Source organism: Chenopodium album, chromosome 4 (assembly GCF_948465745.1).
Source record: "Chenopodium album chromosome 4, dcCheAlbu1.1, whole genome shotgun sequence".
NCBI lineage: Eukaryota > Viridiplantae > Streptophyta > Magnoliopsida > Caryophyllales > Amaranthaceae > Chenopodium > Chenopodium album.
Genome location: NC_137837.1, coordinates 79,489,295 through 79,504,897, shown reverse-complemented (window position 1 = coordinate 79,504,897; position 15,603 = coordinate 79,489,295). Strand labels below are relative to the sequence as shown.

The following is a 15,603-nucleotide window of genomic DNA, read 5'->3' as shown; positions in this document are numbered from 1 at the left end:
AAAAATAAAAATGCTCCAGTTAACTTTTCGAGGAGAAACTTTGAAACAGAGACAAGAATCAAGGTCAGGCCGATTAAAAGTCATCAATCTTCATCCTGGGATCTTGTATAACTTTCAAAAATCATTTTTTTTTGGGCAAAAAAACCACTTTTTTTTCTATACAATATTTGTTTCGTAGTATTCCCAAATTTCAATAAACACCCTAAGATAAGCAGAAAAACAATATATTGAATAATTAAGCTCTGCAAAGATCACAGGTTTTACACACTTGCCTAGTGCAGAACTTTAAACAAATACAGTAGCCCCAAATTATTTGCATAGTACAGGTTATATATCATGGACCAGCGCAAGCATATACATGCCTACTTATGTCACTAAACACGAGCAAATATGTTCAAGGTGTATTGCCTACTAATTTCTACAAGTATATAGTCATACATCAACCACCAGTGTTGCAGATATGCCCAGGAGTATTGCCTACTCATTTCCACTAGTATATATTATACATAAATCACCCAAATATCTAATTGATTTCCGGATAGCAGTGTGCCTCTTATCTGTCTCATGATGTATAAAATGGCAAGATGACATCTCGATGAATTTGCAGCTGAAGGAACTTCTCAAAGAACTGAATTTATAGTTTTGAATGATTGCCTGGGATTTCCACCATAATGTCTTACTCCAGTTAGAAACTTTCAAAGTCTTGAATGAACACTCCCTGATGTTGATCTGCAGCAGGACAGAAAAGGACAGGTTTAAATCATTAGTAGCTCCTAAAGCAATATCACCCTGAAGTTGAGAGGCTTACATGAGCTCTAAGACAAGAGCAGATGCGCCGCCTCCTCCATTGCAGATGCCAGCAACACCATATCTTCCTCTCTTCTGCCTTAGAACCTACAAATTTAAACAAAGTTATGATCTCTGTAAATTGAAGAGAACTGAACATTTGTTTACATGTCTCCATGAAAGAAAGATGTGATATTGAGGAATGAGGATGCCAGTGCATCAGCAATAAGATAAGAGATTGAGAATAAAGTATAGTAATGCATAAGAAAGGGTCTTCGCTACATACAGAGGAAATCAGACTGAAGTTCAGAAAATTCAAAAAGGTGAAAATTTAACATACACCAAGCAATGTGACCAAAATTCGAGCTCCACTGCAACCTAATGGATGTCCCAGGGACACAGCTCCACCATGCACGTTGACATTTTCCTTCACAAACAAGTGTTAGAAGGGAAGGGTAATCAGCAAAATGAATTGTACTAATAGTATTGTAATCTGAGAAGGAGCAGAGCAAGAAATGACAGAACTTACTGGATCAAGCCCTAAGAGTTTCTGATTAGCAAGAGCAACGACCTGCAGAAAACGAGTATGAATGGCAGATAAGGAAAATTATAAGATAAATGGTAAGTGGATGGATGGAAAAAATTAAGTTAAGCTAGAATCGATCCAAAAAGTCAAAAATGGTAGATAAGGAGGATCATGTATGTGAAAGGTAAGTGGAAAAATTAAATAAATTAAGATTAAGGCTAAGAATATTACAGAGAAGGCTTCATTTATTTCATAGAAGTCAATTTGAGAAGGCTCCAAACCAGCATTTGAAATAGCTTTTGGGATTGCAAGGGCAGGAGCAGTAGTAAACCATTCAGGGGCCTGGCCAATGTTAATAAGAATTCAATTGCGGGATAAAAAATAATATTTTTCTCAATGAGCATTTAAAAAATTTGGATGTAAATAGGCCAGCAGTAGAAATTCCTAAACCTGAGCTGCATCAGCAAAACCTTTGATCCTTGCAATCACTTGGAGTCCAAGTTTTTTGGCCATTTCTCCACTGACCAATACTAATGCAGCAGCACCATCACTGTTTGTAGCAAGTTCAGACAATCTCAGAGCTCTTATAAAAGGAAGCGTACAACATTAAGCAAAATGAAAAATGAATGTAGAGGTTTCTTCATCTAATAAATAACTTGGGATAAATAGGATGTTCACATCTATCTCTAATTCTCTTTCATTAATATAAATGCTTTAGAATAACCAGTTTAACATCATTAAAAAAAAAAAAAACATCTAAATCGTATATTTTGTTAGTATGTTATGACCCCCCTGACCCCCGTCTTCTGAATTACTTGGGGCAAGGGGAAGGGGTGGGATCAGAGAAAAGAAAAGAGAAGCCTTAGATTTCATTACCTTATAAGCGAAGAATTTCCAGCAGTGACAGAGCCTCCATTCTTTTTAAAGCTGGGAGGAAGTTTCTTAAGTTTGGCAGGATCAAACTGTCAACATGCCCATCAAAACCGAGATCACAAAGTGATTAAGTAAAACACCGATAGAAGGCTGACATGATAAGGAGAATTTGCTGTACCTTCTCGAGACCATCATCCTTGTCAATAATCGTGGTTTGTCTTCCCCTATTTCCAGAAATCTTCACCTGCATACAAAAATTCATTAGCCTCCTGCAACCTAAACACTAAAAGTTTGTTTCTTTTTTTTTTTGGATTGGCTTTTCATGCTTTCTAGTAAGTACAAAGAAAATTTTCTGGTTCAAATATGCATCTAAAACAGAGTCAAATCTTGCCGGAGCTATTTCCCAAGAAAACGCGCCACTGTTCTTTGCAGCAATACCACGCTCATAGCTCCTTATAGCAAAAGAATCCTGGGGAAGCAAGAACAAATTAGCAGCATGGCAATAATATTCAGCACAGAATTTGAATGGTTTATTTTATGTTGGTTTTTGTTAAGGCAATAAACTACATAAGTGAATTTTAACCCTGCACAATTAGAGGCTCAAGCACTCTCTTTTTCTCAAAACAAATAAAAAGAAATGATCATTTATTTTTTTTCCCATGCTACTAATGGATAAAAGATGCTAAAATCCTACAAAAGAAAGGTACACCACCACATAAATAAACCAATAACCAGTCTCCACACTCAAGTAGAGCTGTCAAAAGTTGACCCGACCCGAAATACCGACTCAAACACAATTATTAACTGACCCATCTGAACCCGAAAAAATGGTGACCCAAACCCGACCTGAAACCAACCCTAGACCCGATTTGACTCGAGTATGTGAGATCCGAACCCGAACATGAACTGACCTAGAGGCGACCCGACCCGAATGTAACCCGTAAATTATTGACCTGAACCGAACCCGACTTGAACCGAAATTGACCCAAACCCGAATTTAACCCGACTCATTACCAACCTAACCTGAATTCAACCCGACCCGTTCATAACCCGACCCGAATTTAACCCAACCTGTTACAAACCCGACTCGAAATCAATCTGACTTGTTATTGACTTGACCTAAATTAAACCCGACTTGTTATTAACCCGGATTTCGCCAGAACTATTACTAACCCGACCAAAAAATTCAACCCGATCTGTTACTAACTCGACTTAAAATCAACACGACTTGTTATTGATCCAACCTAAATTCAACCCAAATTGTTCCTGACTCGATTTCAAATCACCTTAAATGCAATTTAAACCACCTTATTATTGTTGATCAAAACATTTTGTCTAGGGAGACCAAGTCGGTCTAGGTCAGCAAAAGAAAGGAGCATCATCCTCAAATTTAAGTTTTAAATATAGTATATATTTGTTGTATGGTCAAAGGAGATAATTATCTTCCTAAATTATAGACTATAGTTCCCTAGTATAATGCCATATATATGATAGTTAAAGGAAATAATTAGCTTGATAAAAATGATAATTATCTATTTACAATTAGTTAAACCCGAATATGACCTGACTTGGAAATGACCCGACCTGATTGTAACCTGCAAATTATTGACTTGAACATAACCCAACTTGAATCTGAGAATAACACGACTTGGAAATGACCCAACCTTATTATAACCCGCAAATTATTGACTTGAACCGAACCTGACCTAAACCCGAGAATGACCCGACTTGAAAATGACCTGACCTGATTATAACCCGCAAATTATTAACTTGAACCAAACCCGACTCAAACCCGAAAATGACCCGACCTGATTATAACCCACAAATTATTGACTTGAACCAAACCCGACTCGAACCAAACCCGACTCGAACCTGAGAATTACCCTTACCCGTGAAAACCCGAATTAAACCCGACCTATTGTTCACCCTACCCGAATGTAACCCGACCAATTATTCACCCAACCTAAACCCGATAAGAAGTATGACCTGACGTGACCCGAATAAAGCATGACTCGACCCGCATAGGTTATGGAATTAATCAAAATTGACCCAAACTGAGTTGACCCAACCCACTCTTACCGGCCCAAACCCGACCCATTTACCCAAATTGATAGCTCTACTGAAACCCCAAAATTTCTCAAAAAGCGTGGATATTAGCCTTCAATTTTGGAATTTTTTTTTGACTTTTTTCATCCGGAAATAAAAATTGCCGAAATGTTTACCATGGTCCCTAATACCCCCCCGGAGTCCAATTGGCTGGGTGGAACCATCCAATTTGACTTTAAACAACCAATTTACCGGTTTACAACTTGCAACGATTTCATTAATTCAAGCCTACCACGAACATTTATGACAACTTATAATGATCATATATGGTTCCAAACGGCATTATATGACCCCGAGATATATCCCTCAAAATCTCAATGCTTTACGATACTAGGCCCCGAAACATTCGAAATTTCTCAAAAAGCGTGGATATTAGCCTTCTATTTTGGAATTTTTTAACTTTTTTTCGCTCGCAAATAAAAATTGCCGAAATTTTCACCATGGTCCCTAATACCCTTCGGGAGTCTAATTGGGCGAGTTGAACTATCTAATTTACATTTAAACGACCAATTTACTGGTTTACAACTTGCACCGATTTCATTAAATCAAGCCTACCACGAACATTTACAACAACATATAATGATCATAGATGGTTCCAAACGACATTATATGACCTCGAGATGTATCCCCTAAAATTTAAAGTCTTTTCGACACCGGGCCTTGAAACCTCCAAAATTTCTCAAAAAACGTGGATTAGCTTTCAATTTTGGAATTTTCTGACTTTTCGCACGGAAATAATAGTTGCCTCCGAAATGTTTACCATGGTCACTAATATCCTCCGGGAGTCCAATTGGGTAGGTGAAACCATCCAATTTGCCTTTAAACGACTAATTATTTACCGGTTTACAACTTGCACCATTTTCATTAACTTAAAGCATACCACGAACATTTATGACAACATATAATGATCATATATGGTTTAAAACGACATTATATGACCCCAAGATGTATCCAAAAAAATCTAAAGAATTTTTTACACCGGGCCCCGTCGCCTTGAAACTCCAAAATTTCTCAAAAAGCGTGGATATTAGCCTTAATTTTGGAATTTTCTGACTATTTTTCGCCCGTAAATAAAAATTGCCGAAATGGTTACCATGGTCCCTAATACCCTACGGGAGTCCAATTGAGTGGGTGTAACCATCCAATTTGCCTTTAAACGACCAATTTACCGGTTTACATCTTGCACCGATTTCATTAACTCAAGCATACCACGAACATTTATGACAACATATAAAGATCATATATAGTTCCAAACAACATTATATGACCCCGAGATTTATCCTCTAAAATCTCAAGCCTTTTCGACACCGAGCCCCGAAACCTAACAAAATTTCTCAAATAGCGTGGATATTAGCCTTTAATTTTGGAATTTTTTGACTTTTTTGCCCATAAATAAAAATTGCTGAAATGCTTACCATGGTCCTTAACACCCTCCGAGAGTCCAATTGACAAGGTGGAACCATCCAATTTGCCTTTAAACGACCAATTTACTGGTTTACAACTTGCAACGATTTCATTTACTCAAGCCTAACATGAACATTTATGACAACAAATAATGATCATATATGGTTCCAAACGACATTATATGACCCCGAGATGTATTCCCTAAAATTCCAAGACTTTTCAACACTGGGCCTCGAAACCTCCAAAATTTATCAAAGAGCGTGGATATTAGACTTCAATTTTGGATTTTTCTGACTTTTTTTCGCCCGAAAATAAAAATTGCCGAAATGTTTACCATGGTCACTAATACCCTCCAGGAGTCCAATTAGGTGGGTGGAACCATCCATTTTGCATGTAAACGGCCAATTTACCAATTCACAAATTTTCACTGATTTCATTGACACAAGCCTACCACGAACATTTATGACAACATATAATGATCATATGTGGTTCCAAACGGCATTATATAACTGCGAGATATATCCCCTAAAATCTTAAGGCTTTTCGACACCGAGCCCCGAAACCTCCAAAATTACTCAAAAAGCGTGGATATTAGACTTCAATTTTGGAATTTTTTGACTTATTTTCGCCCGAAAATAAAAATCTCTGAAATGTTTACCATGGTCTCTAATACACTCCGGGCAATCAATTGGGTGGTTGTAACTATCCAATTTGCAACGACCAATTTTTTAATTTATAATTTGCACCGATTTCATAAACTAAACCCTACCACGAACATTTATAACAACAAATAATGATCCTATATGGTTCAAAATGGTATTATATGACACGGAAATGTATCCCCTAGAATTTCAAAACTTTTCGACTCTATGTCCTGGAACCTCAAAAATTTCTCAAAAGTGTGGATATTAGTCTTCAATTTTGAAATTTTTTTACTTTTTTTTCTCCCGGAAATAAAAATTGCCGAAATGTTTACTATGGTCCCTAATACCCTCCAGGAGTCCAATTGGGTGGATGGAACCATCTATATTTCCTTTAAACGACCAATTTACTGATTTTTAACTTGCACCGATTTCAATAAATCAAGCCTACCACGAACATTTATGACAACATATAATGATCATTTATGGTTCCAAACACCATTATATGACCTCGAGATGTATTCCTTGAAATCTCAAGGCTTTTCAACACCGTGCCACGAAACCTCTAAAATTTCTCAAAAAACGTGGATATAAGCCTTCAATTTTGGAATTTTTTTACTTTTTCGCCTGGAAATAAAAATTGCCGAAATTTTTAACATGGTCCCTAATACCCTCTGGGAGTCCAATTGGGTGGGTAAAATTATCCAATTTGCCTTTAAACAACCAATTTACCGGTTTACAACTTGAATCAATTTCATTAAATCAAGTCTAGCACGAACATTTATGACAACATATAATGATCATAAATGGTTCCAAACGGCATTATATGATCCCATGATTTATCCCCTAGAATTTCAAGACATTTCGACACCGGGTCTCGAATTCTCCAAAATTTTTCAAAAAGCGTGGATATTAGCCTTCAATTTTGTAATTTTTTACTTATTTCGCCCGAAAATAAAAATTGCCGAAATCTTTACCATGATCCCTTATACCATCCACGAGTCCCATTGGGTAGGTGGAACCATCCAATTTGCCTTTAAACGACCAATTTACCGGTTTACAACTTGCACCGATTTCATTAACTCGAGCCTACCACGAACATTTATGACAACAAATAATGATCATATATGGTTCCAAACGGCATTATATGACCCTGAGATGTATCCCCTAGAATTTCAATACTTTTTCGACACCGAACTCCGAAACTTAAAAATTTTTCAAAAAACGTGGATATTAGTCTTCGATTTTGGAATTTTTTGCCTTTTTTACGCCTGAAAATAAAATTTGCCGAAATGTTTACCATGGTCCCTAATACCCTCCGGGAGTGCAATTGGGTTAGTGGAACCATCCAATTGCCTTTAAACGGCCAATTTTTTAGTTTACAACTTGCACGAATTTCATTAACTCAAGCATACTACAAACATTTATGATCACATATAATGATCATATATGGTTCCAAACGGCATTATTTGACCTCATATGTATCCCCTAAAATATCAAGACTTTTCTACACTGGGCCCTAAAACCTCCAAATTTTTTAAAAAAACGTGGATACTAGTCTTCAATTTTGGAATTTTTTGACTTTTTTTGGCCAGGAAATAAATCTTGCCGAAATGTTTACCATGGTCCCTAATACTCTCCAGGAGTCCAATTGGGTGGGTGGAACTATCCAATATGCCTTTAAACGACCAATTTACTAGTTTACAACTTGCAACAATTTCATTAATGCAAGCCTACCACGAACATTTATGACAACAAATACTGATCATATATGGTTCCAAACGGCATTATATTACCCCGAGATGTATCCCAAAAAATTTCAAGACTTTTCGACACCGTTCCCCGAAACATCCAAAAGTTCTAAAAAGCGTGGATATTAGCCTTCAATTTTGGAATTTTTTGACCTTTTTTTACCCTTTAATAAAAATTGCCGAAATTTTTACGGGAGTCCAATTGGGTGTGTGGAACCATCCAATTTGTTGTTAAATGGCCAATGTACTGGTTTACAACTTACACCGATTAACCGGTTTACAACAGCCAATTAATTAAACTGCATTGAACCCGACTTGAACCGAAATTGACCCTAACCCGTCAAAACCCGACTTGTTACTAACCTGACTTGATTTCAACCCGACTCGTTCCTAACTCGACCCGAATTTAACCCAACCTGTTACAAACTCGACCCGAAATCAACCCGACTTGTTATTGACCTGACCAAATTCACTCGACTTGTTATTGACCCGACCCGACCCGAATTTTACCAAACCTATTACTTAACCAAATCAAAAATTCAACCCGATCTATTACTAACCCGACTCGAAATCAACACGACTTGTTATTGATCCGACCTAAATTCAACCCAAATTGTTCCTGACCCAATTTCAAATCACCTTAAATGCAATTTAGACCATCTTATTATTGTTGATCAAAGCATTTTGTCTAGGGAGACCAAGTCGGTCCACGCCAGCAAAAACAAAGGAGCATCATCCTGAAATTTAAGAGTTAAATATAATAATATAATATATTTGTTGTATGGTCAAAGGAGATAATTATCTTCCTAAATTATATATTATAGTCAAAGGAAATAATTAGCTTGATAAAAATGATAATTATCTATTTATATTTAGTTGAACCCGAATATGACCTGACTTGGAAATGACCCGACCTGATTGTAACCTGCAAATTATTGACTTGAACATAACCCAACTTGAATCTGAGAATAACACGACTTGGAAATGATCCAACCTTATTATAAGCCGCAAATTATTGACTTGAACCGAACCTGACTTAAACCCGAGAATGACCCGACTTGAAAATGACCCGACCTGATTATAACCCGCAAATTATTGACTTGAACCAAACTCGACTCAAACCCGAAAATGACCCGACCTGATTATAACCCATAAATTATTGACTTGAATCGAACCCGGCTCGAACACGAGAAGTCGAGAATTACCTTAACCTGTTTTAACCCGAATTAAACCCGACCTATTGTTCACCCGGAATGTAACCCAACCTGTTATTAACCCGACCCAAACCCGATAAGAAGTATGACTCGACATGACCCGACTCAAGCATGACCCAACCCAAACCCGACCCGCATAGGTTATGGATTTAATCCGAATTGACCCAACCCGAGTTGACCCGACCCACTCTTACCCGATTTAAACCCGACCCGTTTACCTGAATTGATAGCTCTACACTCAAGTAATCGTTTCATTATGGGTTAAACTCAACGAACCCAAAAATATGAGGTGCTCTTTTCCCAAAATGGATAAAATTAAAAAAATTCTAAATATATGTATTGTGGTTCTTGACTTCTTGGAATACCTAAAAGGAGTGTATTATAGAGAGAATGCAAAAACTTAAAGATATCTTGTGATTCAATAATTTTCCATGTCTGATTTGATAAAATCAACTTCTAAAAGGTGCAAAGAAACCAAAGGACTAAATTTTACTGGTTAAACTCATTTGTGAAGACGATGAATTTGTCAGGATAAAGCTGAAAACCGTAAACTACCTATTACAAAAATTATCAACCATGCAATCTACACAAATCGCAACTTCGAGGAAGAAAAAAGCTACATTCTCAATCTTTTAAGGCTACATTATAACTCAATATGAAACAGGCAGAAAGGTAATATGAGAATACACTAAGTCCAGCATAAGTTATCAAACTAATTGAAATTTTTCAGAGCAAGTACTAATCATCTACTGGAATAAGTGCACTTATAATGCCCAATTCAAGCGTATCAAACAAAGTTATATTGATGGTTTTTATATAGAGGTCCTCATTCGTCACTAAGACATTGAGCAAGAGCATCATTACTCGAGCACAGGTTCCCAACCGCCTTTGAAATGGCTCATAGTGATTTAGATACAGAGCACAACTGTACAAATTTACGTATGACACACATTAGTTCTGATCCACCTAAAATCTTCTAAATCTGGTTTCCTTAAATTATATAATTAATTGTTTATTATTTTTGTAATTATTGTTACAAAATATTAAGGCTGAGATAGCAGTTTTAAAAGACTAGCAAGAAATTAAATGGAAAGACATGCATGCACGCGTACACACACATACGGAGGTGACTGAAAGACCACTCCTACCACGTAATTTCTATCAAACGACAGAAAATCTATAAAACAACAATACAACATGTACCGTACCTGTTCTTCTCTTGAAAATCTATAATTATCAGCACATATTTCTGCACAGATTCCCATTCCAAAATCATTGTAAACATCCCAAAGTCCATCCTTCAGCATTCCATCAATAATGGTGTCATGTCCAAGCCTCGATCCGGTTCTGCAAATAATGAAGGATTTTAAACATTGGTTCTTCAAAACATTTAAATAGAGTGATTATTATAATTACCATCAACATTGCAGTTTAGTTTTACACAAACTATATCCAAGCTCATGCAATGTTATTTGACAAGTCGTTAAGTGCATTTTCACTTTGTCCACAAACGAGAACAAACATTGCAATTGACTACACTACATCATATAAGTCAAACAAAGTACTCTAGTAGAGGCATCTTATTACTCTACAAATATTGCAATTGGTTAAGTGACATTAAAGTATACTACACAAAAAGGCAAAATCTTTATCTGAATGGAATGAAGTGAGAGCAGCTAATCTTCAGAATTCATAACAGGGAAAGAACAGGATAGTAAAATAACATCATATAAGCAAGGAAAGAGTCAAACAAAGTACTCTAGTGGAGGCATCTTATTACTCTACAAATATTGCAATTGGTTAAGTGACATTAAAGTATACTACACAAAAAGGCAAAATCTTTATCTGAATGGAATGAAGTGAGAGCAGCTAATATTCAGAATTCATAACAGGGAAAGAACAGGATAGTAAAATAACATCATATAAGCAAGGAAAGCACATCTGATTGTGACAATTTCGCATAACTGTGTAAATCAGAAGTGTTTTTGTGGAAACCAAGATGAGCAACTATGCTAGATAATTCGAGCACCAAGTGCCCAACTGAAAAGTTTTATCTATTTATTTATTCATTTTTGTATGGAAATTGTCATTATCTATAACTCTCTATCCCATTATACCTTATCCATGTCTTTATGGCACTTTTGCCAATAAGTAAAAATACTTCATAACGTAAATTATAATGACAAAACAAGTTCTATGAAATATATAACAGGAGCATAAATTCTTAACTGAGCTTGATTAGTCATATTTTAAAAGTAGTAAAGCACTCATTCTAAGATTTATAACCATTTTAATACAAAATTTTTATTTATTCAATTTAAACCTAAAATTATCATAGAATTCAAGATAATATGAAAACACTCTCTTAACGTAATTCTTCTACTAGAAAGGAAAGATAAAAGAAGTGAAACAAACCCCATTAACGCATTTCTGAATGAGTCTATGGCCATAATTCATTAACTTATATAGTAATTAATGTATGTGTGCATGTAGTACATATAGATCTAATTTGTATATAATAGTGGCTTGACAAGCTACCCTAAAAGGACCCTTATTAACCAAGGCATAGAGTAATGTCATGGTAAGGTGTAAGTTATCGGTCCAAGAAGGGGATTTGTGGATTTTCTCAAAAACTCTATTACATTAGACATGGAAATAACTATATTATAAGAAAAATAAAATATCAAGTAAGCAACTTTTAAAGTATTATGCAATATAAATACTTAATAATACTGGAGGTCGCGTAAAAGTTCTACTAGTCTATTTTGCAGTTGGTATCCTCCAATAGATTGATACTAGCAATATATCACTAATGATTAATATAGGGCAACTATAAGCATATAGTTCTTCAAGAGCTCCAATTGAATAGAGAATAACAAGAAATTTGCTCAAAAGTTTTCGTCAAGCAAAATTCAGGAAGCTACATAGAGTGATGCAGCAGCCACAAATACAAACATAAGCATTCCTGGGCCTTCAACACTTGGTGAACTGCAGAACAGCAACTGCAAGATTATCCACCCAACCTCTTCTGATATTGTAATGATGTGTTTGGCATGTAGATTGGTATTAAATGAGAGAGGGAAAAGTTAATGATAGCCATTACTTGTATTGATCATATGATATAACAATTAAAATAACATAAAATCAAATGAGTGGCAGAGGGAGATTGAGGACTTAACGTTATGATGTACCAGTTATCACTGAATGGAAAGAGTAGCAAGTGAGTGGAGTCTATTACCATCAAGTATTTAAGGTCATTGTTACCATACCCATCATACCAAACAGCCTATATTAGAAATTCTTCAGTTAATTTCCACTTTCCAGTCCTTAATATCTTCTCATTGAACATGCTTTAAGAGTTTTGACTCATATGAAAAAGAGAAATCACAAAGCTTGTATTGCATCAACATGAACATATGATATGAATTGCAGACTCTCTAAGCCAACATGGAAGCTATCAAAATTCTATAGGCCTTAGAACAAGATGATACAAGATTTATATAGCTCCCATGCATAGATTAACTTGACAATATAGTTGAGTTAATAAACTTATCTTTGAATCAAAGATCATTATTTAAAAACAAGGAGCTAACCTGGCCATAGCTAGGTATTTCGGCGCATTAGACATGCTCTCCATTCCCCCGGCCACAACAACATCATTGACACCCAAGTGGATACTTTGAGCAGCAAGCATGGTTGCTGTACCATTTCATTAAAGATCTCAAAGGAATATTTCAAATCACTTTATTAGGGAAATATGCTGCGGGAGGGGGGGGGGGGGGGGAAGGTACGCACCTTTCATTCCTGAAGAACATACTTTGTTAATGGTCGTGCAGATTACTGAGTTAGGGATTCCTGCGCCTAAAGCAGCCTGTCTAGCAGGAGCCTGTCCCAAATTGGCACTAAGAACGTTCCCAAAGAACACTTCTTGTACTAATGATGGATCCACTCTTGCCCTTTTAAGAGCACCTACATAATTACTGCACATCATGGAGTTGTCGAACAACACATAGGACTATTATACTGCACATATGATGATAGTTCCAACACAAATAATTTCTGGCCTTACACTCAATAGCAATAGAACCAAGCTTGGTGGCAGATAGAGTTGACAAGGAACCAAGAAGCCCACCCATTGGCGTACGTGCAACACCAACAATGCAAACATCTGTTTCCAACCAAATGTGAGATTTTATTACATACTCTAAAATTGCATATTACTTGTATCAGCAATTGAATAATAAATAGTTCAGCAAGTAATAGTGCATCTTCATATTCAACAATATTAACAAAATTAATCCCACCAATATACACCATTCCCAAATCAAATTGTTATTGTCATCGATAAATGGGGCAAAAGTAAAACTGTCCAATCTTCACCTAATATAGCATCATTAACCAAAAATAATTGATGTTCATCAAACCATATCGATACAACCCCCAAGCATCCACCCTAAAGAATAGTCAATTCACTAAATTGATATACTCGGAAAAAGTTGTCATCTTTCCTAAAATCGGTTCATAATTAGACTTCGAAATCTGTCCCGGGCTTAAGCATACTACTATACTAATATATAATTAACTGTTAAGAGTGTAATAATTGCCTAATAGCTTCAACTATCCAGGAGTATCAAATATGATGATGATAACCCTATCAAATATGATGATGATAACCCTAACTCGAATTATCAGCGCAAGAGGTGAAACTAAAAATTAAACCAATTTTCAACAATAATCAATAAAATACCAAATTCAAACAAAAACAAAGTAGAAAAACAAAAATCCAAAATCAGACCTCGAGGTTTTGTTGATTTGTACTGCATTTCTGAAATCTGATCCATATTTAACCTGCATGTTATGTCAAAAAAAAAATAACAATTTTTTTTCCAAAGTACACATAATAATCACAAGAAAGAAAAGAAATTCAATCAAAATTTTCAAATAAAAGCAAAAGATCATCAGAAACATGAGTCATTTTTCCCAGAAATTAAATGAAGCTAAAAATTTGCAGAAGAAAACAAAAATTGGATGAATTTAAACAGAAAATTAAGTGGATTGATTTGAAATTCAACATACCAGAATTGCGGAAACTTCAATTGATCAAAGGAAGAATTTTGGATTCGAATTTCCAAAAATCTGGAAAAAAATAAATTAAATTTTTTGTAAGTTGGTGAAAATTTTGGTCTGTCGCAGGTGGCGGGAGAGAGAAAGATAATACAAAGTAGTTAATGACGTGTATTTGGTTCTTATCGGCTCGGTTATCGAGTTGATTAGCTGATTGTATTATCCGCTATCGAGTGTATTAACTAGTTTGACTATCTGGCTTTATTGATTTATAGACTTTTATTGGTAGGCTTATTAAGATTCAAGCCAAATTATATACTTTCAGGGATATCTTATATGTTCAATTCAATTTTTTTTTTTTTCGAAATTAGTCCGAAAGCGTGGATAGCCTTTGTTATTCAACAAGTTTTTTATTTTACTTTGTAAACCCTAAAGAAAAAAGGCTAAGGGTGCCTCTCATGAATTCCATGAAACCACGGATGGAATTTGAGTGGTTAGAATTAAAACCGTCCATTTTTATCTCTAATTGCCAAGTTTTGTAAGCACCTCTCTTCAAACTGAAAATTAGGCCCAATTTGAGAAACGAGAAATTAATTATAATTCAATGCAGGGATAGATGATATGAATTTCGTATATGTATTTGATGCAACACGTTTACCTTTAGTCCTTATGAGTATGGTTCTTTACTTTTATTTTAGTTCAACATAATACGAGTACAATACTTCACATGTTATGAAGTATGTTTTGGTTGTACACTTGTACCATTATTGACTCGACATACTTATCATGCATAGCTTACATGCATAATTGCACCACTAATAACTATAACTTTTGATAAGTGACTCAATTATATACGCATGAATATTTTTTTTTTTTTTTAGGAAATATACACTTGAATACTTGATATTATTTTTAAATAAAATAATGAGACAAAACAAGATTCAACATTCCCATATTTATCTTGTGTTTATATTAAATTAAATAATTAAAATGTGAATTGTTTAAAATGTTTAAATAATTAAAAATTAGGAGAAAATATATTGCATGGTGTATATAATTTTAAATAAAAATAAAAATCAAACTAATTGATGAAAAAATTCAAAGATCCTAGAAATTTGGATTATGTCTTGAAAATATAAATTCACTAAACCCTTCATTTTACACAGAAAAAACTATTAATCCCCTATAATTTTTATTTTTTTAATAAAAATTATTGGGAGAGAATCATCATAAATGGT

General features: G+C 35.1%; 1 protein-coding gene across 1 annotated transcript; it reads right to left on the bottom strand.

Moving 5' to 3' along the window:
• Positions 1–208: 208 nt before the first annotated feature.
• Positions 209–14,538, bottom strand: LOC145629475 (acetyl-CoA acetyltransferase 2-like). Its single transcript, XM_081682084.1, has 15 exons — positions 14,378–14,538; positions 14,097–14,149; positions 13,371–13,469; positions 13,097–13,270; positions 12,895–13,000; positions 10,510–10,648; positions 2,577–2,654; positions 2,364–2,429; positions 2,189–2,274; positions 1,763–1,862; positions 1,544–1,654; positions 1,316–1,357; positions 1,127–1,213; positions 809–894; positions 209–729 (listed from the first exon to the last, which is right to left on the bottom strand). Exons 2-15 carry the CDS (start codon positions 14,140–14,142, stop codon positions 696–698), a joined length of 1,254 nt encoding a protein of 417 aa, XP_081538210.1. The 5' UTR covers positions 14,143–14,149; positions 14,378–14,538; the 3' UTR covers positions 209–695.
• Between the last annotated feature and the right edge of the window lie 1,065 nt (positions 14,539–15,603).

What these genes read in the sequence shown, in the direction of transcription:
- LOC145629475 (XM_081682084.1), bottom strand. Translation starts at nt 14,142, where the DNA reads ATGGATCAGATTTCAGAAATGCAGTACAAATCAACAAAACCTCGAG. An exon ending in AGGATGATGGTCTCGAGAAG is followed by an intron (nt 2,275 to 2,363) that starts GTACAGCAAATT and finishes GCATGTTGACAG; the next exon opens with TTTGATCCTGCCAAACTTAA. An exon ending in TTTTGGTCACATTGCTTGGT is followed by an intron (nt 895 to 1,126) that starts GTATGTTAAATT and finishes TTAAATTTGTAG; the next exon opens with GTTCTAAGGCAGAAGAGAGG.